The 27,009-nt window shown below is 43.2% G+C and overlaps 1 protein-coding gene across 1 annotated transcript in view; it reads left to right on the forward strand.

Annotated features, from left to right (window-relative positions):
• Window positions 1-27,009, forward strand: part of LOC106809491 (kinesin-like protein KIF13A) — a 248,634-nt gene that overhangs the window by 85,586 nt on the left and 136,039 nt on the right. Inside the window, exons 3-4 of the mRNA XM_014812582.1 lie at window positions 14,531-14,604; window positions 22,292-22,384. Coding sequence (XP_014668068.1) covers window positions 14,531-14,604; window positions 22,292-22,384 — 167 coding nt within the window. The remainder of the gene's footprint in view (window positions 1-14,530; window positions 14,605-22,291; window positions 22,385-27,009) is intronic.

A 27,009-nucleotide genomic window follows, 5' to 3' on the forward strand; every position in this document is an offset into this window, starting at 1 on the left:
TACATAACGCAGAAGAAAATAAAAGCACCATATGGCGTTCGAACGCGGTACCTTACGATCACGAAGTGAAAGGTCTAGCGTTGACCCACTGAGACAAACTTTAAACGTCTAGATATAGAAATCAGTTAACCCTCACCCTAACCCTAACCCTAAACCTAACCCTAACCCTAATTCTAAAATAAAAACACATATGGAGTTCGAACGCGGTACCTTACGATCACGAAGCGTTTAGTATCTTCCTCAGTGGGTCAACGCCAGAGCGTTTTCGTAGATATAAAAATTAGTTAACCCTAACCCTAACCTTAACCCTAACCTTAACCATAACCCTAACCCGAATCCTAACCCTAACCCGAATCCTAACCCTAACCCTAACCCTAACCCTAATTCTAAAATAAAACAAAATTAGCCAAAAATAATAAGAAATAAAATAAATAAGCCCCTGTGCAAAATGCGCGATGGCGTGCGATAGTGGGCGTGTCCTAAACATTTTCTACCCAATCACGTTGCTCAATTTTTCTTCCATAGCTATACGGTTTGGGAATCGCAAATTTGCGGGCCGGACTGGGAAAATCATTCAGTCCGGGAAATATTTTGCCCCAGTCAGGCCACTTTTTAAGCGGGGGGGGGGAGGTGACGTCACTCCGCCCCACTTATAACATAGATAAATACAAACACATGTGTTTGTATATATCTATGCCTATAATAATATGGCTTACAGGCCGCATAGAAATGGCCTGCGGGCCGCAGGTTTAATATATATATATATATAATATGGCCTGCAGGCCGCAGATTTATTTAAAAAAAATTTGGGGGGGGTCAGGCCACCTAGCAGACCAAGCCACCGGGAAAACTCCCGGTGCTCCCGATGGCCAGTCCGCCCCTGTCTGCCACCCTTGCCCCACCAGCTCACACCTCGTAACTGTTCAGAGGATAGCAGCGATGAGAGCAGTAGCGATGAAGACAATGAGTTTGGAGAATCAACAGATTCGGATGAGGAATAGCAGTCTATTAGTTACGAATCATTGTTAAGTTGCAAATTCAGGGTAAATACATTGTACTTCCACAGAATAAAATGGATATATATATATCTTTTAACCTCTGAGATGAAGTTTGTGTAGTCTAAGTGTCGACAACTCAACTCAACATGACGAGAGCTTTCATTAGAGCCTATTATGAAGACACTATGACGAATTTGAAAAATTGACATTTGTAAGCTGAAAATCTACAGCCATCTTGGATTTGAAGGTCAAGACTAGGTTAAATCATCAAACCGACATCAAATATGAATTTCTCGACCCAAAAAACCACAGTAACCAATATACTGAGAAGCACTGTAGGCCAAACCATTGAAAAATTTTTTTTTTAGTGCAGACGACGGCTATTTCGGATTTTAGGCTCTCATGGGTTATACCCACACTTTCGCGAGGGACACCTCTGCTAAATTTTTTAATTAACCTTTATAGAAGACAAATCCACTGAGAAACGAACCTTTGCTCTTCACGGTCACGGAATTGCTCCAGATGACCCTACTATAATGCGTAGGTTCAACACTGAAGTTATTTCTGCTGTCTTTCTCAGCACGTCTGCATCATTATAGCTGCAAGAGAAGGTCAATTTATAGGTCATTAGCGACGACACGTGTCTGCAGCTGTTGAACGGCGTGGATGCGTGCCAGTCAATTACACGAACAAGACAATTACCTGTTCCTCGGTAGTGCCATCAATTTCAAAAAGCTTACGCCTGATGATCCATCACGCTAACTCTTAACTCTCGGCACTCGCTCTGTCGGTTCGAGCGTGTGCCGAATAGCAAGTGAATCCTGCTGTTATCAGGTCACGACACGTATCAGTCTTCCAGACCGCTAGGTTTATTGTATTTCTAAGTCACATTCAGCTGTTCGTGCTTTACGTAATCTTCTCAATGCAATTATTATCCGGCGCAGCTATTGTGATCGGAGAAAAATTAAACGAAGCATCCAGAACAGATGAGAAAGTTGCATTTTCGAATGAGAATTTTCATATTTAGATTATAGTTTATAAGTTGATGAGAGTTTCTAATACACCACGAGTTTGCGAAATATCGTCGCGGAGCAATTTAGTTAGAAAAATGAGCCATTTCACAAGCATAAAGTGGTAAATGTGAATCACCGCTGTTTTAGACGCATGAGCTAAGTTTATATTTATTTAAAAAATGACTCACCATTTGCTGTAAAAATGATAAATAATTACTGGTGATGATTGTGGGTAATAAATTAAAAAAGGACAAAGATTGAGTTTGTTTCATTCAGCGGTAAAACTTTATTTAGCCTGTTAGCCTTTATGTCATTAGCTTGCACGGTCGCGACTATACGCACGTAAATGACTCTACCATACTGATAATATAAAATGCATCTATGTAGTGTATTCATAGTGTTTCATGTAGATTCATTCCTGATCAATTGCTAATCTGTTAGATTTTACCATGTTATGACGGCGTTTTTCAATCAACGATTATCTTTGCATTTAAATTTAGTGATCGTTAGATTTATAGCGAACATAATAGGAGAAGAGTATGACACCGTTTTAACAGCGTTTTGCATAGTTTTCAACTTGTAAATATTCTATCAATATGTGAATAAATATATATATATAATAATATCTAATATATATATAATATCAAATAGTGTTCTATTGTCTATGACGGACGCTGGGGCATGTAAGGGATATGTATATGGCGATCGAATTGTATTCAGCGGTATGCGTTTCCAGCATGCTAAAGAAAAAATGTGTGATCACGGGAGCTAGCAGCTGATTTTAGCTGTGTGGCCATCGTGTCGCCTGGTGATAAGGAAGCGTAAAGCGAAGTGTGTTACTGTGGCTTACTAATTATCCCCAGCACGCCCCAGCGTTCGGCTCATAAGACATCGAATACTATGCCATAATAACACTTCTGGCCCGAAAACATGGCGTCCATTTGTGAAAACCTGGTCCGTATTCAAACAACTTTTTTTTGAAGGAACGATACGATTTTCAGGTAAAGTTGGTGGTGTCATCTGATTGATATCATTGATATAGTTATATTCACCGATATTGGATAGAATATTGTACAAGTTGGAAACTTAATGCAAAAGCTGTTAAACGGTGTCATACTCATTCTCCATCTATTATGTACTCTGCTTTGATATTATATACTACTATATATAGATTATAATTATATAAACTGTATAGTATATGTGCGGGTAGTTCGGGTACACTCACCTTGTATAGTAATTGCAGAGACTAACTATATTTTTAGCATCGCGACGTGGAGTGAAGCTGATAGGATGATAGCGAATTAAGGCGCCTCTAGATTACGGCCGCGGCCATGATTGTCTCATACTGATATAGGCATTTGTTATTCGTCGTGAAAGCTTGATGAAAGCTAGCCTTTTCCATTCTCACGATCATCTATATATTAGCAAGTTGAAAACTATCAAAACGCCGGTTTTTAACAGCGTTTTGCGTAAGTTGTTTCAATTGAAGACTAATATTATATCAGATTGCATATATATTTAGTAATATTGATAGAGTAATCAGTATATCATTATCTTAGATATATATTATATACTATATATATTTATATAGCTGTCTGAGTATACCATTATTATATATATAAGACTTATAATATATTATATATTATATATATATATTGATAGTATATATAGATAATTATAGTATTAGTATACTTATATGATAGGTATTATAGTAATGTAACCTCGTTTTGTTCTGTTTTTCATACACTATTAAGTCGGCAATGAGATTGGATTGTCGACTTCGTCAGTGCCTAATTTTAGTATAGCCGCAGTCTCTAATAAACAAGTGAATTAGGTAGTGATATACTGGTGAGCCGTGGTAGATGCTGCTAGATCAGGCGTTGTCATGGTGCACGCCCGGCGGCTGCTGGGCGCACAGTCACGGCGCACAGTATACTTGAACCGAGATAGGCAAACAATGTCTTCAGGCAGTGAAGAATTGATGCAAATTTTTTTGTAAATCCCAAAATACAAAGCTATACGTAGTTGGGCATTGTGTCAATGCAAAGTCGTGCACGACTATGGGTATTGAATATACGAGACGGCATAGTGCTGTTAAGCATGTATTAGTACGGAAGTGAGTTAACAAATATCTGTATTCAGGGTGACAGTGTCAACTCGGACTTACAGTAGTCTTGATGTTACTATACGGCGATGCAAATCAATGTGTAAACACGTTCGCATGCTCGGGATGTATATACCTGCGCCTGGCGCAGAGGCTTTACATTAGATCGATCGTTAGTAATGAAAAGGCTGTTCTCAGTGTTTCACACGCATAATCAATGCCGCCAATCAGTATAGAAGAATACTGCTGGCCGTAATCTAGAGCTGCCTTCCTATCATCCTATGCAGTTCAGCTCGACAGTCGCTCAATGCGCTAAAAACATAGTAGTCTCTAAAGGCCGCCAGGTTCGGCCACGATTTGACTATCGGCGACTACTTTAAGGCGGCCGATTAGCAGCTGTAAGCAACACTTGTCATGTCGACTTGAGGTGATAGCGCTGCACATCGTGCGATCACATGCGTAGCGTTCTAAGAATGGAAGTAGACTGAAGGTTCGCGGCCAATATTTTGTACAGCGACAAACAGAGCAAGCTTGACTGCCGGACGCTAGTCCTACATAAATAACAATCTGTACGTGACCCTAACAAAATGGCGCTTACCTGTAAAGCATCATGTAACTTATCGTAGAACTCTATCTCAATTTCTGAACATGCGTTATAATCATGTGTGCAGAATTTTTTTTTATTGTATTATACGGGAAACTTGAATATAATTGTGAAGGAAGGGTTTGGTGCAATAATCCTCCTTGGTATAAGCGTGACGGTAGTGCGGTGTAGGCTTGCCATTTTTACATCAGCGTGACTTTTGATAATCATGGTGACTTCGACACGCTTGCGGGTGATTGACTCCACTCACGTCATTTGTTCGCCGAAGCTGCGGCTCGCAGCCGCATAGAAAGTAGAAATTTCTATTTCCTGCGCTCGCAGTCCGCGACCCGTATTTTCCGATCGTAGAGAACTCATAGTGCGAGTTTTGGTCGCTCGAGTGTCTTTAATCGCAGGATTCTGGCCCGGTTTTTGGAGCGTAACGATATTCGAAATCTTGTCGCGACTAGTGTAAGGCGACATAGAGCGGGCTTAAGTCTAAGTACTCATACTAAGATGAGTGACGAAATACGCGTCCAATTACTATTATATAGTTTTATATATACTATACTATATATATATATATAGTATATTATGATAATATAAGTACTTTTGATATATACTCCATAATAGGAGGAAGAGTATGACAGTTTATTAACCGAGCGTTTTGGATAGTTTCACTTGGGAAATATTCCTATTTAATATGTGAATAAATATATTTAAAACTTTAGCTTGTTTTCGTATCTATGATTCTCAAAACACATATACACATCATCGACCACCAATTTACCTGAAAATCGTATGTGTTCTTAAAAAAGATCTTTGCAATACGACACGAATTAACAGGCTTTTAACAAATGGACGCCATGTTTTCGGCCAAGATTTATGTATGGGATTATCAGTATTCTATGTCGTATGACTTGAATATAATCTGAATGTCTTGTAGCGTGGGGGGCTTGTTGTTGGATTATAGGTAGCACAGTACGAGCACTTGTTCCTTTCCGCTTATATTCGGAACACGGATGGCAACACAGCTAAAATCAGCTGCTAGCTCGCCGGTCATTGAGCACACATGTTATTTTTAGCGACCTGAAACGCTACACGCTGAATCCAATTCCCTGATCCGAATAGTCTTTACGGGACCCCCCGCGTCGTATAGATCATCGAACACTAATCATAATAAACCTCTTGGCGAATAACATGCGTCCATTTGTGATAAACTGATTGAGAACGCGTTCGTTTCAAAGAACTTTTTGAAGAACACATGCGATTTTCAGGTAAATTAGTGTGTCATATGATTAAGAAGATCACACGTGAAACAAGGTAAAGTTTGAATATAATTGTAAACCTCACATATGATAGAATATATTACCATAGCTTGAAAACTTGCGAAAACGTGTGAAATACGGTGTGCATACGTCTTCCTATATTTACTCTGAGATATATATATATTATATATGATATATATATAATATATTATAGTATATATCGTAGTCGTTGTCAATGATGGGGGGCTCGGTTGTAATTTCGTAATCGATCATCGGTTGGACTCAAGTATAACCGATGATCTGATCGGTTACAATCGGTTACTCGGGGTGTTGAATGCCTGCGTGTGCGTAACGTCGTGTGCATGTACGTGTGTGGATATATGTGCTTGTTTAGCCCTGTTTACTGTTTGTTTTGCACTGCATGGTTACTACTGTGTGTATAATACATGTATGTTAATAAAGGATAACTTGTATAGTAGCGATGATATCTCTGATTCTCATCGCTTTTCCAAGTTTTCTTGTTCAAGTTTTACATTTATTTCGATTTTTTTTTTTACGATGAAATTGATTATGGATTTTGATAACCAAGCACTTGGTTCGAGCCACTGTTCAACCGATGATCGAGTACAATCGATGATTGTGACATCACTAATATATATATATTTATATTATATAAGCCTCGGCGGGCAGTACTTGGGCTGCTTCATTAACTAGTAGATGAAGCACAATTTGCGGTATTGTCGGATGCGGACTTGGCTAGCCACGGCCAGTTTGGACCCCACTGTGCGACTAATGCACATGCAGTCACTCTCTGCGCTTGATTGCGCAGGACAATCGCTAATTATTTGTCAACTGCATGTAGAATAACCTACTGCGTTCGTTGAATGTAGTTAGCGCGGCTGTAACATTCAGCTGCAATGTTAAGTTTGTGAGGCGACTAGACTGGACTAGTGGTGGACGTTACCCTGTTCGTGCGGACCTCGTTTGGTATAGAGTGAATGCTATAGCTGAATATGAGAGCTGAAGGAAACGACACGAGGGGGACAGAATGCGGCTGATAGAGCGCAAACGTCGAGGAAACAGTGGGTAATAAACATCAAAACGTGAGGTTGAGAGGAGAAGGGGTGAGAGGGAGAAAGAGTGCGTGCGTGCGTGCGTGCGTGCGTGCGCGTGCGTGCGCGTGCGTGAGTGAGTGAGTGAGACTGAGACTGAGAATAAGGCGCACACGGAGCCTGAGGCTCCAGGTGTTAATGAGCAGGAGTTTACGCTTACGTGCTTACTGATATATTATTACGGTGCCGCCATGAATTACTGATGAATGTCTGGCTGCATTGCCTTACACTTCCCCCGAGACAAACGCAGTACAGTGTGTTATAATCATTGAGGTCTGTGTGAAGTCTATTCCCGTGTAGTCTGTATCAGCTGCGGCGCGCGCATAGTTCGCTTTGTATGAGAAATTAAATATTGATGTGATCACTGCTTCGAACCATATATCTAATATTCGAATGCAAATTTCGTGCAAAAAAAGCCATTAGCAGCGCACAAAGGAAGTTTCGTTCTGTCGCGCGTGGTGCATGTCTCTCTCCCCCCTCTCTCTCTCTCAGCATGATCCCATTGAAAAGCGAGCGTAACCGTTGTTACTGGTGGCCGCTGGTGGTGCTAAGTGCTTCATTGCCTAATGAGTTTTGCAGCGTGTGTAGTCCTAATGTGTATGCATATTTCATGAATAGTCATTAATGACATGGCTGAACGTGAATCTAGCAGGTATGACGCATAGAGGTCAGAGGGCAGATGTGATTACGTGTCCTACCGTATGTGTCTCAATGTGTGAGGCGTCACAGCTGTCGTTGTCTGTACTTATGAGACGAGGTATCACAATGAGGGTACAGCGTGTGTATGTGTGTGTGTGTGCGTGCGTGCGTGCGTGCGTGCGTGCGTGCGTGCGTGCGTGTGTGTGTGTGTGTGTGTGTGTGTGTGTGTGTGTGTGTGTGTGTGTGTGTGTGTGTGTCGTCTGTGTCGTCGTCGTGTGTGTGGTCCGGCAAGACAGATGCCTCCCCGTGCGTGCAGTGCATGTTGCAGTGTGCGCGTGTGCGTGTGCGTACCAACAGCACGTTTTGCACATAGTTCATGAATGAGTTATCTAACTATGTGTACATGCTCCGCCCCTGATCATGACCGCATACCGCACCACAGCTAGAGTGATCTCATTAGCTCTCTGCATATTTCACTTGTATATTTAAATTGATCACTGCCCCATTTTGAACTGCCCATTTTATTTCAAACAGAATTGACGTCACATAGGCATGTTTATAAATTGTTCACGTTAACCATTGCCCAATTTCAAATAGCAGTGACCTCACATAAGCTGTGCGCGGTTTAAAATATCTCGTCAAACAATTAATCGAAGTAAAATATAATAAGTGAAAATGATAAATTTTTGTCGCAGTAGAAATGAAATGGGGATGATGGGAATTAAGTAACAACGGGGGTTTCACATATATGAAAGCCCAGCGTTATAATGAATTCTATTTTGCTTGAGCAATCTGTGTACGTACTAGCTCTAGCAGTACGCAAGGGATTCCTTACTTCACTAAAAAAACGTAGGCCCGCCGGGCGCCGCGCCTCGACTTGTCGGATTGCACGGAAAAGTGAAGTCTTATGTCGGAAAGTTATTTTCTTTGCCTAGTTCTGCCGAATCGGACAACTGAAAGTTCTAGTTGTTTGAATAATATTCTTAACATCTCTGAGCCAGAGGCGCTATCGCACCACATTCTTCACTTCAAACGTTTTGCAAAGCGTCCCTAAAAAAGCAGCCGCGACACCCTGTTACGATTACAGGATTTATTTCAGAGGGGCAATTGCGTACCTCCTGCGCCGGGCGGCATTGATTTATGTATGGGGTGGGGGTTACGATTGTTTAGGTCGGTTGGGCGCATTATTTTCATTTACTTGAATATGTAGGGAGGTGGGCATCGCTGGCATGAGAGGACGACAGCAAAACTTCTTTCATGTGATTGAGGAAAAAAGCTTTGCAAATCGGTTAAATGACACAACAATGAGAGTTGCCGCATCACACGCAAACATTAACGTGTGGACATTTTCATTAGAGTTTTTTACATGTTCATCTGTTAAATATACTACGGTGTAATAAGGATATATTATATAGTTATCAGTTTCACCCGAATTATTTATGCATTGAAAAGTTACCGGTTAACAACATTGGTTACATAACAAGAATTTTCTAGCCTAGTACTATAAGTGCCCACCCACTGATTTTTTTATTTGAAGTTGTGGTCACAAAAAACGCGCGGTTTATACAGCAGTAAATATACGGTATATAATACTGTGTAAGGTGTATACACACGCACACCGTACGGCATGCAAAACGCGGCGCACAGAACATGCCTAGGTATGTAGCGAGCATATGATATGCACGCAGGGGAATACTGGCAAAAAATATACAAGGAGTGTATGAATATATATATATATTATATATTCTACAATCTATATATATATGTATATATATATGTATTATATATTATATTATATTTATATATTATTCATATAATTATATTATACATCCTGAATAATATGATAGCCACTGAACAAAAGGACGGATTAACGGCTTAGATTGCAGCAAGTAATTTTGTGGAAAAGTAAAATTCTAATTCGGACAAGTAAAAATTGCTTCTTGTTGCCCGACAGGACAACCAGATCTGAAAATAAGCGTCGAGGCCTAGCCTGCAGTTATTCTGTCACGGCCATTCATGTTCTCAGATATTTACATAGTACACATGACAGGCGAAAGAAGAGTATAGTTATCTTCCTTTGAACTATAGATGTTGTCGGTTTGATAAGGAACACATTGCGTGAGGCACGATTCTCCGTGTATCTCTCCGCGGTGTGGTTCGTGTGTCACACGCTGATGCCTTGTCGGACTATGTTGGCAGTATGTTTCTCAGTATGGTAAGCAGGACACCGGCGCGTGTATAAATTGCGTTGGATGCATGTGAACTGCAGAGTGTTTGTTGCACTGCTAAAACTGGTGAAAAGGCCTCCCCGGTTCTTTTCCACACAAGAGCGCGCGTGCTAGATGAGAGTGAGTTGTGTGCGGGCATACCCGCCGGTAGGGTGGACGCCACACACAATACATTCCAATATATTGAGATGATGCATTCGTTATTGGAAGAATAATAGATATATAAGCGAGAGCGTGAGCTGTAGATCTATTTTATTTTCAGTCGGGGATTTTCAAGGCGCCATATTAGACACCAGTTGGTGGCTGGCACGACTAGTTCATGTACAGGCAGAATGCAATAATTGATATGATCAGGGGTTCTAGAGAAGATTAGCCGTGAAGCCACACGCGGCACGTTCGTGTACGTCGCTTGCATGGCATGTGGCGGATCCCCGGTGTGTGCAGGTTCATTGTGCGACTGTCCACGACTTGTCTCATGAGCGGGAATGGGCGCTGTGATGTGATGTGAGAGATTTCCGTCGCTGCTGCCGGCGCTTAGAATTGCGCGTATTCTTATTTTTGGTCAATAATCTGACAAGGGCGGCGTATATTTCCGAAATTAATGAAGTGGCTTTTGAGGTGTACTTTGCGCAGAATAGAACTATTATGCGAGTGAGGGTCAGCAGGCGGGTAAACGTGGAGGAGGAGGAGGAGGAGACAGCGCGCGCAGTGTGTGGGTCGATGCTCATCAGGCTGTGTTCCTTAGGGTGCTGATTGTCAAGTTTGATAGCCGTCAACACATCTATTGATAATATAGCGTAGCGGGGTATTGATGAGTTTTATAGTCTGTGCGTGAGTGCGTGCGTGTGTACGCGCGTGCGTGCCTATGTGGGAGTTGGAGTGTGTAGTGTGCGTAGCGTATAGTATAGGTATCGGCAGTGTTTCTGAAACAAATATTAAAGAAATATATAGAATAGAAGTATACTGAAATGATTTCCTCTCAATTAAATCGAACAAAATGTAGACAAATTAGGTCTCATTTTTTGCAAACGTGTTACGCCTACTCCATTATAAAAATACCGTATAGCAATATAAAATAACAAATAATGCAGCCACATTCTTTCGTGTCGCAATAATTCCCTTGAAGTTGGCAACGATCAAGACAAAGGTGCACTTCAATCCTCATTCAGTGACGTAGTGGTTGTAGGCTGGTATACAGCGTCTCTATAACTTAATGTCAGTTACCATTAATACCCCCGTCACACCAGGCCCCGATCTCACTACGCTCGTACTACGCTCTTAGAGCGTGGTGGAAACACGTAGAACGCAGTATGAACGTCTATGGACGTACTGCGATCGCGACCGAGCGCGGTGCAGTCACCATGAGCGTGGAGAGCGTCGCCAAAATTTGAGCATGTTCAAAACAATCGTGGTCCGAGCGTGGCGGAAAGACAGCGCAGTGCGGACGTATTAGAGACGTGGAAGGCGTATAGTACCCACGTAAGTAGTACGAACTTAATGAGCGTACTTAATGAACTTAATGATCGTATCGCAAGCGTGTCGGGTGCGTGAAAATTGTCTCCCCGTTCTCAGCACGATGTCAATACGTTTTCATCACGCTGTTACTACCTCCATGGAGATGCCTCTGCGACCTGACCACGCTCTCGCTATGACCATGGTGCGTCTCTAGCAAGCTCGACCCGTTCGTACTACGATTGTACTACGCCCAACACGCTCAGACCACGCCGTTGTGGCGTTCGCATTACGTGTCAGTTGGGTCAATATCACGCTCAGATCACGTCCTGCGAACTTGGGGTATAAATTGGGGTGCTACCTTGGCCACCCCACCAGTTCAGTGTTCACTATGGATGAGGCAACACTACTCCATGCCATGTTTCTCGTAGAAGGACAACTCGAATTACTTGATTGCCAAGCCCTCATCATGCTGAGGAGGATGAGGAGGAGAAATAGAAGATAAATAGTAGAAAATAATCTTGATGTGAACAGCACGGCAGAACGAATGATGATGTCTAGAACGCGGCGCGGTATTTATATGGGCGTTGCCAGCGCAGTCGGCGCCTGCCTAGAGCGTGATGAAGTCGCACTAGGAGCGTGATTTGCGCGCAGTTGAGGCGCGGTGAGCGTTGCTTAGGCGCAGTGAAAGCGTCGTTTTGAACGCAATGCGATCGGATTGGTCGCAATAAAGACGCAGTGGGCGCAGTGCAAGCGTGATGCGGGCGTGGTGTTGAACGTGGTATGGAGCGTGGTGAAAGCTTGTTGGGCGCAATGAGATCGGGGTAAAGACGCACTTAGATCGTAGTATCGGCGCTGGGGCCCAATTGGCCATGCACGCTCTCACCACGCTCGGCCAAACGTTTTGAGCGTGGGGCGATCGTGATGAGCGTAGCTCTAGTGTGACGGGGGCTGAACCCCCGGAATTAACAGGTGGACGGGACGGACGGGGGAATTAGACGAGGGACGGTGGACGTGGGAATTAACAGAGTCTAGTGACAGGCTCTCGTCAGAAACACTTGACATTATCATGTAACGGCGTCAACAAGAAGTTAACAAGCAAATGGTGAAACTAACGATGCACGAGTGTTTTAAGACATATTAATTTGTCAAGACGTTTTATTGTAGACACTTGCTGTTACGTATAGGCTATAGCATTAAATATTGTATTGGTCGGAAAATACGAGAACGGTCGGGAAGACTGTTTGAAATGAAGACGGTATACTGTATACGATCAAGAGCTAATAATACACTATTGTCATTATTAGGTATTATTAGCTCTTGATACGATATTATTAAAAATTGTTGTTATCTGTGATGTGGTTGCAAGTGGCGGGGCATATTTATAAATATATAACTGTTGTCTTCAATGAACATGTGTTTATATACTATAAATAACGAAATCATTATTGTAAGGCTCGATCACAACAACTTGGTCAACGTATACTGGCGATAAATCCAATTATCAATACCCGGCATGACAACACGAAGAACAGGTATTTGAGGATTCTGCTTACGAGTGAAATCTCGTTATCTACTGGTTGCTTCGATTTGAATTGTGCTTTCCTGGATGTATTTGGCGATCGTATTTTTATGCAGTACAGTGAAGATAACTACCAGTATTACGTTTGACGATCCGATAGGCCCCACTCAATCGGCGATGCATTACCCAGCACGTGGCACGAGTACCGTCACGCTATGAAGTACTTAGGCCCGTGAGTCCCTCGCCGAACCGTATCGGTTTCGTGTGAAATATTTACGCCAACGCTTACTATTTTATCACGAAATACGTCCGCAAGAAATGTCACACTGCTCTGGATCTGAGCGGCAGCGCCTAGTGCTCGCCGTGGCAGATCGTCTGCATTCCTAGGATCAGTGTCGTATCGTGCTCCTATACGTAAAGCTTTCTGTAGAGCTGTAAAGTCATTCAGTTAGCTGTTGCCGAAACTCAGCGAGTAAGTCGGCCAGCCACGCGTCGGCCTATAATCTTAATTCATGCTGTCGTTACTTTTAATAGAATCGCGTTTATGTGAGAAATGATACATATTTCATGCCGCAAGTATTGACTGTGTGTCGTAATTTGCATGAGAATTACAATTAGCCTGGCTGTCATTTGCAATTCATTTGGATGTGGGAGGAGCTTTATATAGAATGAAATTCTTGAATATTTAATGTGAAATATTCGTTTCGGCAAACATGGGCCACTCGTGCTGTATATGGTTGCCATGCAAATGGTCGTTTTATCAATAACCATTACAACAATTTATATTAGCAGCGGCGTTCGGGTGTGACATTCAAAGTCAAGGCAGTCTTGTGTAGGCAGGCTCTTCGATGCTGGCAAAAACAATTGTTGTGTAAAATAATTTATGCAATTGAAGAAAGAGCTTAATGAGATCTGTTCTCTGTGTGTGTTTGGATTTCATTGGCAATTTTATTTTTGAGCTGCGTATATGTGATGGTACCCCCAATCAGTTGTTCTCAACGAGATATGTCCAGATATGTTAATAAATAATATCTGTAATATAGACATGGTTTCCAGTCCCGAGTGTTATGGTATAAAATTTCCAAAAAGATTAAATCAGTGCTAACGTGTCTTTTGTTTCACTGGTACGTGGTATGTGGTACTGGTATGTGGTTCACGTGGTAGACTAATCACTTCATGATATATTATATATATATAATATACTATCTACGTGATGAAACGGATCCCCTATGACTCTACGTCATATAAGTAATTGTTTTCAGTTTTAGAATGGCGTCATCTACTCATGGGCTCTCAGATGTACTACTCGCACCGTGCATGGAAGCCCTTCACAGCCATGCATTTCGTGCTGCTGCTTTTTACATGATATTGCAGTTAGAATCAGCTTGTCTGTTGAACGCAAATCCAATTTCAATTATATATAATATATCGATACTCGAATGTCCAGAAGGAAATTGCATTCCCCACAACGTTCTACAGTGCTCAACGTATTTGTCAGTCTTCATCGCTCACTGTATTCACTATTAGATGAAATCATTTGCTTCATCCTTACGTAAATGGCTTCAGTGCGACTGTCTCTCATCTTACACGCATTTTCCTTGTTTCCTTTAGCCGGAAAACACCGAAGACGTTCGCTTTTGACAACTGCTTCTGGTCGATCGATGAGAAAGATCCCAAGTACACAGGTATGGACATTCCTAAATTATTGTCACGCGGGGCACAACAACACATTGTTAGGGGGCGTTCATATCTACCGTATGTCTAAACGCGTACGGTGGTCGTTGGCCACACGTTGTTCACCAGCATACGGTATAAGCTGTACATGCCTAATGTAGTGTTGATAGTTGTAAACGGCTCTTATATAGCTGCCCACGCGCATGAAAAGTGCCGTAGCGCGAGAGAATAGACGAGGCACAGCTATACGCGTAGATCGGAAAGTATTGCCAGACGACGGGAGAAAGACGTTGGATGTTGTTAAGTTAATTGCATTAGGTGTGCTGTTCCGAAAGATGTAGTGCAGAAGAAACGCACGCGGGAAATATCCGCGCACTTTACATTACTTGGTTGGAAAACGTCGCGCATATCAGCTAGCCTTTGTGCGGGTTTCCTGCGACAGCGATTAGCCTCTTTCAATTCGGCTTGTCGCTGACGACTTTTCTGCTTGCGGTACTCAGTGGGCTACAGCGTGTTTGCGCACGCAGGTCGCGTTTTCTGCCTGCTGCGCTATTTTGCAGGAAAACGTTAATGATGTACTGTTTCCAGAATTACAATTATTCGTTAACTGTCAAGTTCGCGAACGTAAAATCACCCGTGTTTTTATTTTACACGGTAATTGTAGTAAACACAATGTATAGAGTGTGCTTGTAGATGTTGAGTGTGTTGCGTAGGCGTGACAAGGATTTGCGCAGTTGGGAAATATGAGATTGCAAAACAGTGACACTACTCTGTATAACATCAGGGTTGTTTTAGAGCGTTGGTCTGTATAATTATATATATAATGATATATATATCACATTACTTTAATCGGAATGGAAATTTGTTATTATTTATAAATAATATAATAGCCAGCACAAAATAGATTTATTTCAAATTATTTATGGATAAATTAATGTGCTTGCACGGTTAGGCTAGTAAGAAGCTGTGATGATTTTAACTACGTGAATATATAAATAGTCATTTATGGATTTTTTTAGTTAATAATCAGTTAGACATAAACCCATGTAATTAGTTAAAACGGTTCGTTTTTGAAAGTCGCTCGTAGCGCTGGACATCAGAATGAATTTGTTGGTGGTAATCTAGTAGAATACTGCGCTGTGGCGGGGGATTAGAACAGTGTGGCACGATATTATTACATCCGGCAGTAACTGCATGTACGAGGCAGGAGAGATTACTACGGAGCAGAAGGTACTTTAAGCAGCACGCGCACCGGGAATTAATGTTAGAGAAGCACTAATAGTTAAATCGACAATCATGATATTGCTTTTCACAACATTCATGTTTTCATTTAAAAAGGTGCAGTGCATGCGAGTTTTTGTGTCGCGAAAGTTCTGTTTGTATCAGCCACACACACACACGCACGCACGCACGCACGGCAGCAGCGCACAGCACACACACAAACATCACACACACACACACCACACACTACACGCACACACAGACACACACAGACACACACAGACACACACAGACACACACAACACACACAGCACACACACACACACACGCACACGCACACACACACGCACACACGCACACACACACACACGCGCACACACACACACACACATATATACGCGGCCTGTGTTAAAGAGCTAATGCAGCACGCGCGTTGAAGCTAAAAAAACGTCCTGCAGCTCTGCGTGATTTAACCCCGACGGGCGTATAGTTACGATCACCGCAGGTCCTTGAAAGGTGGTCTGAAATTTCTCAAAAAATAGTATTCGGTTATGTCGACTCGGAAATACACTTGTCTATGTGTATATAACCATTTTAACCCACGAATAAGCTCGTAAATGAGAAATCGAGATATACCGCACACGTCGGTGCGTTAAATGCGTTAAATGTCTCCACACACATAGCTATGTATGTAATGTGTAACATGCTTAAAAACGTGCACGTATCTTTATTCTAGATACACAAACATTCAATTTAATTGATCTGCGATAAATTTTCACCAAACATTTGAAAAATTTTGGTATAGAATTTCACGGGTTCGGAACAGGCAGTGAAGTATGTGACCACCTGTGACAGTATATGTTGCGTTTGCGCGCCGCGAATATGTGCTGTGCAAGCTTCATTAACTCTAGATCTCCCGCGACTCGTGTACACCATGAGCACGTCGATATGAACGACACCCTATGTTGGCTGTTTTATCATGGCTAGTGTACTGTATTGACATGCAAATGAATCCTGCTTCTCGTCATCGCCCTCCCACCGCCACCTGTAATGACGTAGATATCGAATTATTTAACCTATAGTATACCTATAGTATAACCTATAGTAACCTAGCGACACGGGTTGTTTAACTTAAGCAGCATCAAGTCATATGTTATTTTAGTCGACAAATAGCAGTCAAGGCAACAAGCGAAAGATGCCATGCACCCAGCCATCCCGTGAAACTGAGTCACTGGAACACGAGTAAAAGTTATCACCCACGACGGCAGAGTGACAGTTTAGTACCTATAGAAGGACATCACAGTTTGATGTCGCATGCTGACTGATGAAGATCAAACAACGAACGCCGCCGACAAATGTGAACTATGTGAACTATGAGAACATGAATCGAACTGCCGCGATTCCCACACCAGATTCAAGAAGCATCCAGAGCTTCTTACCTTCAGTCACCCATAAAAATGTTGGAGATGACGACACGTCTTGCACCACCATCGTCCACAAGGCCTTGACTACGCTCGGGCCACGCATACCTCCAGAAACATAAATACCGACCGATTTGGACAGAAAGAGGGAGACAATTCCACGATGCCTGACAGTTCACGACACTGTCAGCACCGCGCTGCTCTCACCTGCTCTCATCACCGCGCTGCCGTCGCCGCCGGACATCTCTGACTGAGGACCTGCCTGCTGCTCTTAGGTAGTAAGATATGAACTATTTGTAACGCGTATTTGATTATTGCCCTGCGTGCCACCTATGATTGTATATGATTATCAGGCGGATGTTGATTATTAAAGAATAGAGTAACTGAAATGATTCTTTGTTTATAGTACAATATACTGGGTATGGTTTAAGTGCAATAGCACACGTATCTGTTGTACAAACGAACCTGGTCACACTATACCATCACACGTGCCTGCTATACGTAGAACACACGAGCTCACACGCTGTGACGCGGAGATTCATATTGCTTCCTGCGTGCTCGCCCGAGCTCTGTCGCACTGCAGAGAAACAATTAGTTTTTGCTGCAAAATAGTTTTTGTGATCGCGTCGGCCGGTCCATCGTGGCAGAGGTATTCATTAAATTTGACGTGAAATTGGAGAAGCTGAGATTGAAATACGGAATGCAATTAACGATAAAGTACTGCCGTCATATGTGAAAGGGTGCTGCCGGTCGGTATGGGCAGCTGCTCACGCAATGCAGTCTCACGCCCAGCCACTCTTTGTGTGCAGTCGTGATGCGGGGGATGGTCGAGATATCTAGGTGGTGGTGGTGGGGGGGCTGAGACCGAGGCATCGGCGCGAGCCACTGACTGAGTCAGGGTTTGAGACAAGCATGTGAGACATTTACTGGGGTAGACACCGATGCAACATTCTGAGGCACTGACTGAGACAGGGACCGAGGCATCAGCGTGAGACATCTACTAGTATGGGCATCTATGTAACAGTGTGAGGCACGGATTGAGGCAGGGATCAAGGCAAATGACTGGTGCAGGGACCGAGACAACTGACTGATGCTGGGATCGCGGCAGCGGCATGAGGCACTGACTAGCTAGGTACCACGGTGGGATACAGTAAAAACCCGCGTATAAGAACATAGATTTTAAGAACATGTTAGGCTAAAATTTCCCATTTAGACCCCTTTACATAAGAACCTGTTTTAGGCTAAGATTTTAAAGTAGGTTCTTAATTTTCCATGCAGATGAAGACTTAAAAAGAAACACAGGTAAAATAAAAAAGACGAGCTCAACAATATCGATGCAATAACCAATGCCAATGCCAATGCTCAACAATAACACATGCCAGCACCCTGGCATTGCTATTGAGACACAGTACTGCATTATTTACATATACAGTAAAAACCCGCATAAAAGAACACGTCGATTAAGAACACTCAGGCTGAAATGCAGTCAAAAAATTGCATATTCATAAGAACACATTCAGCCTGAAAAATAAAATTGTTCTTATATGAAAAAAAATTTGGGTACATTTAGCAACTGTTTTTAGACTTGCCAAACAAATGGTTAATGTGTTACGTGTAAGCATGATTGTACATGTATTTGTATTGACATCTCAACCATAAAAAAAACAAACATATGCAACAACTAAACTCTCCATATAACACCTTACACATAACACTACTGTACTGGTAACACATGCATCACAGTCACTAAGCCCGCGCATAGCGCGGGTTTCAGCTAGTACATATTAAAAGTAGAAACAATTAAGAACCTATTTAAGAACCTTTTGAGCCTAATTTTTCAGTAAGCACCATTTATATAAGAACATGTTGAGGCTAACTTGGAAAAATCTATGTTCTTATACGCGGGTTTTTACTGTATCGGTTTCCATAGGCGGCCATACTTACGAAAAAATTCCCATAAATCAGCCGAAGTTTTTTTTTACAAATAGCAATGCCATCCTCTGAATCCAAGTCGCAAGTGACGCCATATATGTTATTAACAAAAAAATTCTTCCATAACATTTTCCCAGCACACACTCGAAATGGCCAATTTGCAATGTGAATTTGCACAGAGAAGTAGGCTTTCTTTGAAAATTACCCGGCTGCACCAGCAACGCACCTCAGACGAGCCGTTTACACTGTCGGATTCAGAAAAGATTCTAGTTTCTGAAATTAACAATTGCAAAGAGTTCTAACCCTTTCTAATGAGAAATACAAAATTCAAGCGCATGCATACACTCAAATACGATCTCATTCCTAACCTGTCCCAGCGCTTATTGGTTGATTTCCCACCGTGGTACCTGTAGGCGGTGTATGGAACAAGCTGATGCTGGGAGGCACCGCGGGGGATCATGGTTCTGGGTTGAGATGGCACGCGAAGGCAGCGGAATGAAGTGGCTTAGGGGTGTAGGGGGTGACAAGGCACTAGCACAACATATCGGTATGTGGCAGCACATATATTACAGTGTGATGCGAGGAGGTACGTGTTACGCAAAGAAGGCGACGCAGGAGTTTCGTACGATGAGGCACGAGGGTATGAAGGTGGCGTCAGAAGGCAGTATAGGGATGAGTCGTTGTGATATACGTATAGGGATTCGGGTGCGTGCTTTCGTGCGCGTGCGAGCGTATACGTGTGGCATTTTAAGTGTGCAAGTTACGCATGCGTGTATCTATACTGAAGCGGATGATGTGCAACCTTTGTTACTTCATGCCCGACTTTACGCGTGTTAACCAAATACTCTGCGTCGATCTGCGTCTTTCGATGTCTGTAATAAATTATTTTAATAACTTTTTACTCTTTTATTTATAATAGAATTTACAAATGTTAATAACAATTAAGAATCAAATGCGTAACGTGCGCATGTCATTCGTCTTGACAGTCGATGAAGTAATTGATCAATCAGGCGTGAAATGCTGTCAAGTTTGCAAACTACGCTGACAGGTGGCGCTGCTCCGAGTTCCCTCCGCCCTTCGAACTATATAGGTTGTATTGATCGCGTCTCTCACTGACTAGGAATGGAATTCTGCAGCCGCTCCATTTCTGCGCACTTTCCGCATTGTTCAGCATGAAATATATATGTTTACAATTTATGCTCGCGGAGTGGCGTCTTTTTTCGCGCCGAATTATGAATTTCAATCGAAGCGAGGTTTTCGTCTGACAGCTAGCGGAACGTGGCCGCCGGTGCTAAGTGTCGGTCGGCCTGCGGCACACTGACAGATTTGCTCTGATACGATGCGAAAACTACCTGTGCATGTCGCAAATGCGATTTTTTTGTCTCGCGCGCAATATATACCGCGATGTGTATGTGCATCAAGCAACCCCACATACCCTGCGTGTGGCACGCGTGGCTGTGATCATAGAGATACGAATGCACTGTTAGATTTATATGTATATAAATGATGTATGTAAGATATCTATAATGAATGTTTGATGTACAGGGCGGAGAGTGCCCGTGTACCCTACGTGCGGCAGGGTGGCGGAGATTGTCCGTGTACCCTGCGTGCGGCAGGGTGGCGGAGAGTGCCCGTGTACCCTGCGTGCGGCAGGGTGGTGGAGAGTGCCCGTGTACCCTGCGTGCGGCAGGGTGGCGGAGAGTGCCCGTGTACCCTGCGTGCGGCAGGGTGGCGGAGAGTGCCCGTGTACCCTGCGTGCGGCAGGGTGGTGGAGATTGCCGCATCCCATCTGCACGGTCGCCTTACGTCGTAGAGCGCGCAGCGTGCGTTATATCGATCTTAGCTAGTCTATATCCACGCGGTGAGAGTAGAGAGAGAGAGAGAGAGAGTGCTGCTTGAAATCAGGTTCATCCCACGCGTGTGTGTGGCGAAGTGTTTCATTATCGTTTTTATTTTTATGCGTACAGAGAGGTGTTACAATGTAAAGAGTTCTTGTGAATTCTCGCGTGTAATTTTCATGGGCCTAAAACACAACATTGATATATAACTGATTAATCGTAGGCATGGAATAAAGGTTTTTTGTCTTATCTGATGAGAGTTAAAGTTGATCAACCTCGCAGCTAAATGCATAATTATATATACCTACTGTGAGCTTGCATATGTTGCACAAATTCACTACAACTCATTTGTATTGCTACTTTCATAACATTTCTTCTCAAAATCTAAACGAAATTACTTCTCTTACGAACGTAGCACCAACGTGATGTTTACACATCCGTGACACAGCGGAGCGATCTGCTTGATTCAGTAACAGTTACTTTCTATGATAAAACAAGTTATAATTCATTATTCGATGTTTATTCAGTACAAAATTGTGAAATTTGTTTAAATCATATATCGGTATATATATTACTTATGCAACCAGGAAACAAATATAGTGTTTTCATTCCAGGAACAATTTGCGCTATGGCGCATGGATACTATTTTGCGTTATCTGGCACTTCGTACAAATTACAATTGCGTACACGCAAGTTTTCAAAATAGCCAACTTCGGAGAACATTTCTTGCTCAATGAGAACATTTCGTGATGTTTGCACACTGCAAGTATGCTCACAGTAGGTCTATATAGGCCTTTTGTTGTGAGGTCTGTTCGTTTTAAGTTGGCAGTAGGCACTGTTATGTAGTTTTCGGGAAATACATACTTTCATACCGTGGTTATATCAGGCGGGAAGGAATATTATTGCAATACTTTAATAAATTGTATTAGTATAATTAATTGCATTACCATGAAGGCATGTAAAGAATACTTCATAGACATGTTTATTATATTAATAGTGCCAGGTTTTAAATTAATATATGCTATACTTATAAAATTTATATATCTTTGAATTGACGCCTTTCTTTTCTTATGAGCCATTGACGATATGATCTGATTTCGATCTGATCATCCGTATTTGTTGACAGCTGTGCGACGCAAGCACTTCTGTTATGCTCCTTGTAATAAATAGTTCGTTAAAGAATGATAGAGCGACAGCAGGCGGTAAGACCCCATGGACGAGCTGAGAGCGCTTGTCAAATCAATGAGTCTAACATGTAATGACGTTGTTACCATTTTCATTTCTAGGGCAAGAGAATGTCTACAACTCTCTTGGAGTGGACGTACTGGTCAACGCACTGGAAGGCTACAACGCATGTATATTTGCATACGGCCAGACTGGTAATAATAATAATAATAATAATAATAATAATAATAATAATAATAATAATAATGAATGGTTTTTAATTAAACTTTATATACATAGCCTGCATACATGTAACAAAGATGTCACTAGAGGTCAATACAAACGCACGTATACAACTGAGAAGAGGAATTGATTTTGGTAATTAACAACCACTATTTCCACATACAACTTGCAGTACGTGTACAAAGCATGCGTTCACATACGTTCACATCGTCTGGCAGCATTCCAGAAAATGGCAGTAAACGTCGAAGCTTGGCAAAGGTTGCCTCCAAATGCACCGTCAGACGTGACATGTTATCAAAAACCGGCTCGCAGCCACCATTACTAGTGACAGAGATTGCCGCTCTCCTGCGGAAACGCTGACTGGCTAAATATCACGTTCGCCTCAAACGCCAGCCCGTTATCAGAACTGCTCTTTCCCTCTCCCCCCCCCCTCCTGTCTACCCTGCTCTTATTCTCTGTCTCCCCCTCTCTATCACTGTCTCTCTCTTTCTCTGTCTCTCGCGCGTATGCGTGCGTGCGTGCGTGTCTATCTACCTGTCTGTCTGTCTGACCGTCCGTCCGTCCGTCCGTCTACCTATCCATCCATCCATCCATCCATCCATCCATCCATCCATCCATCCATCCATCCAATCCATCCATCCATCCATCACATCCATCCTCCATCCATCCATCCATCATCCATCCATCCATCCACCCACTAATCCATCTACCTACCGATCCAGTCTGTCTGCCTACCGACCTGTCTACCTACACACCTACACACCTACCTAGTACCTACCTACCTACCTACCTAACTACCTACACACCTACCTTATCCTACCTACCTACCTACCTACCTACCTTACCTACCTACCTACCTACCTCGTTACCTACCTAACTACCTACAACACCTACCTACTACCTACCTACCTACTACCTACCACCTACTAGCCTACCTACCACTAGCCTACCTACCTACTACCTACCTACCTACCTACCCTGACCTACCTACCCTACCTAGCTATCCCTACTTACTAGCCTACCTACCTTACTCACCTACTCTACCTACCTACCTATCCTAACCTAGTCCTTACCTCCTATCCTACCTTACCTACCTACCTACCTACCTACCTACCTACTTACCTACCTACCTACCTAGCTACCTACTTACCTACCTACCTACCTACTGACCTGCCTACCTACCTACCTACCTACCTACACACCTACTTACCTACCTACCTACCTAGCTACCTACTTACCTACCTACCTACCTACTGACCTGCCTACCTACCTACCTACCTACCTACACACCTACTTACCTACCTACCTACCTAGCTAGCTACCTACCTAGCTAGCTACCTACCTACCTACCTACTGACCTACCTACCTACGCACCTACTTACCTACCTACCTACCTACCTAGTCGCACATTCGTGCACTCTCACACACACGCCCTCTCTCGCCTCTGTTTCCTTCTCTACCCTTCTCTCTCGCTCTCTCTTTCTATCCCCCTCTCTCCTACGCTCTTTCGGCGAGGCGCGGCGAGGCGAAACTTTGCGAAGTGTGAACAGGGCGGGTACACACCGATGCTTTCATCATGTCGCCGCCGCACTTTGATGGCGACCCGCTGTCGCCGCGGCGATGCCGCCACCGCGCCGCGTGTTCTCCACGCGTCCTTCACGCGTGACGCGTGATGTCTGTGACGATGCAAGGCTAGATGTGCCCCGCTCGATGTCAGCCGACGCGTGGCCACTACTGTACATTACTGCCTGCCGCGCGCATCCGGAGGGACGACATAGAGGCTGCAGTAGCAGTAGGCAGGCGGCTGTGCATGTAGCAGCGTTCGAGCAAATGTAGAGGGGGTATGTGTGGAGGGGAAATCGACCACGAGACTAATCACCTGCTGGGCAAGGCTGCCCAGGTAGGCTAAGTGGGCTCCGTGATTAATTGGTATCGGCGTCGCGCAGGTAAATAATTATGCGCTCGCGTGAGATGGACAGTGTTGAACCTTGTCTCTCTCTCTCTATCTCTCCCTCCCCCCTCTCTCTCTCTCTCTTGAATTTCAGATCGTGGGCGCATAAACAGTTTCAGTCACGCGCGCATATTGGATGCCGCATTGCAGTTTAGCATCACGTTGCATTACGTTACAGCATGACATTTTCACCAGAGAAGTGCGAGTGTTACTTGGCTTCACACTATTGTGGCACGTGTCTGTCGAAATTGCATACAGCGTCTCGTTAGCTGGTCGAACGCTTTCGCGAAAGCCCTTTCAAATATTTACATCAGTATTAGAAATCAATTATATATCGATATACATGTAAGAACTTCTGACGACGCGTTGAGTTATAACACAAAGTATTGCAATGAAGTTTTCGCCAAAAGTTGGATGCATATATATTGCACTATTACGCTAAAAGCCTCTGGATGCGAAGCTTTTTTCGAAATATTATCGACCAATTTTTCCGCATGCGAAGCATTCATGATATATATGTGTGGGCACTGTGAAACATGTTCATCTAAGTGGTGGAATATACGTATTTTCATTCCATGACCGTCATTTGCGTGTGATCCCACAACCGTACATACTGGTTCTATAAGTGTTAATTTGACGGCCGTATTTACTCGTACATTTAACTTCAAACACTGCTACCAGTAATGCTGACTGTATGTTTGAACTACAGCCAAATTTGCTTCCATACATTGTATTCTCGCAACGAAATGATACGTTTCTCTCTCCAAAATTGCTGGTTTTAACTGTGCTCATCCATAGAAAACACACTTGTATAGGCAGTGATGCTCTCTACTACACATGCTTCTATACGCTGTGACCCTGTCTACTAAACATACTCAAATAGGCAGTGATCCTCTACTACACATGCTTCTATACGCTGTGACCCTGTCTACTACATATACTCAAATAGGCAGTGATCCTCTACTATACATGCTTCTATACGCTGTGACCCTGTCTACTAAACATACTCAATTAGGCAGTGATCCTCTAATACGCATGCTTGTAGACGCTGTGACGCTTTCTACTAAACATGCTCATATATATAGTCATTGACGATTCTTGTTAATCATGTTGGTATTAGCTGTGTCCCTTCAGATTGCACATTCTTGTATAATTTCTGTCTCTCCCATGCTCTTGTCAACTATGTTCGTCCATCCTACATATGATCTTATAAGCTGTCAACCTGGCAAGCAGAAATTCAGTCTGCACAGCAGGGATTGAGTTGGGTCTCGTGTACAGTCTATCCTTACCACGGCACAAACTGTACCTTACCGATCCATCGTGTCGGTCAGCTTCAGTTAAAGATGAGAGTCCTCGATGATGCGTTAATGAGTCACTGAGACACTGAAGCTATCCCTGATCATCATCTACAGTAGGCAGTCTTGCTGAGTGCACTGCTGCGAAGCTACCGCAGACCCCGGCCGTCGCTACGGCTGTAGGCGCTGCGGGACTCGGATTGCCAGCCACTATATGTGTGCGAGTCATAAATCATGCAAAACATCAATCTCGACTGCAAGTGACCTTTGCGACGTAGAAAATGTGAAGCACAACATGGTTCTCCTCCTATACACCTAGGTGCCGTGGCGTAGGCGTCTGCTTTTAACAAATAATCCGGTGGTTTCTTTGCTAGAGGAATTGCTTCTGCATGACTGGTCTGCTATAAAACTAAAACGTTGGTAATGAAGTAAAATGGTTCAAGTTGGCTGGCTTTGCTATTTTATACGTGCTCCAGTGTCAGGATTTAAACTGCAGTGCACGCTCAGTTAAACACAGATGCGCACATATATACGAACACATTGCATGCGTACATGAACACACACAACGGCGTACAGGAACACACAACGGCGTACAGGAACACACAACGGCGTACAGGAACAAACAACGGCGTACTTATTGCAACACATTCCATGCACGCACGCAGGTACGTAGACGCGGGTTTGTGTGCACTCGAGTCAACCGGGAACATCAATGTGCATACCAAGCTCACAAAATTGGAGAGAATTTCCCGCGCAATTTGTCACATTCACAGATAATTTGATCATTTTTTCCCTCCACATTACTTTCGGACAATTGGCTGAATGTCTTCATTGCCCGAGGCGACTTCGCGTGGCCAAGATTATCGAATTATACTTTGGCTCAATAGATGCTAGGGTTTGCTAGAAACTTTGCTGCATAAATCCATACTCGTGCTCTCTATCAGCTATTATTACGAGGACCCCAGCACGACGGATTCTTTAACCTTTGATTTACACAGCATGTAAGCACTCATCGATGGAGCAACGCGAGTGTTAACGTAACCATAATATTTTTTACAAACTTAGCTCGTTTTGGGGTAGTGCGAGACATGCTAGTATGGCTGACAGGGTCTATGTCCCCCAGGGTACTGCCGGAACATACCCTGGGTACGGTCTGGTATACCGGAACGTACCCTGGTACTATCTAATATGCCGGACCGTACCTCGCCTACTCCACTAACGAGTCTAGGGAGTCGCCTACGCCTACTCCCTAACCCTAACCCTAACCCTAACCCTAACCCTAACCCTAACCCTTAACCTAACCATATTGGCATATCAAATAGTGACTAGGGTACGTTCCGGCAGTACCCTG

The sequence above is a fragment of the Priapulus caudatus genome, unplaced genomic scaffold (genome assembly GCF_000485595.1).
Source record: "Priapulus caudatus unplaced genomic scaffold, Priapulus_caudatus-5.0.1 Scaffold15, whole genome shotgun sequence".
NCBI lineage: Eukaryota > Metazoa > Priapulida > Priapulimorpha > Priapulimorphida > Priapulidae > Priapulus > Priapulus caudatus.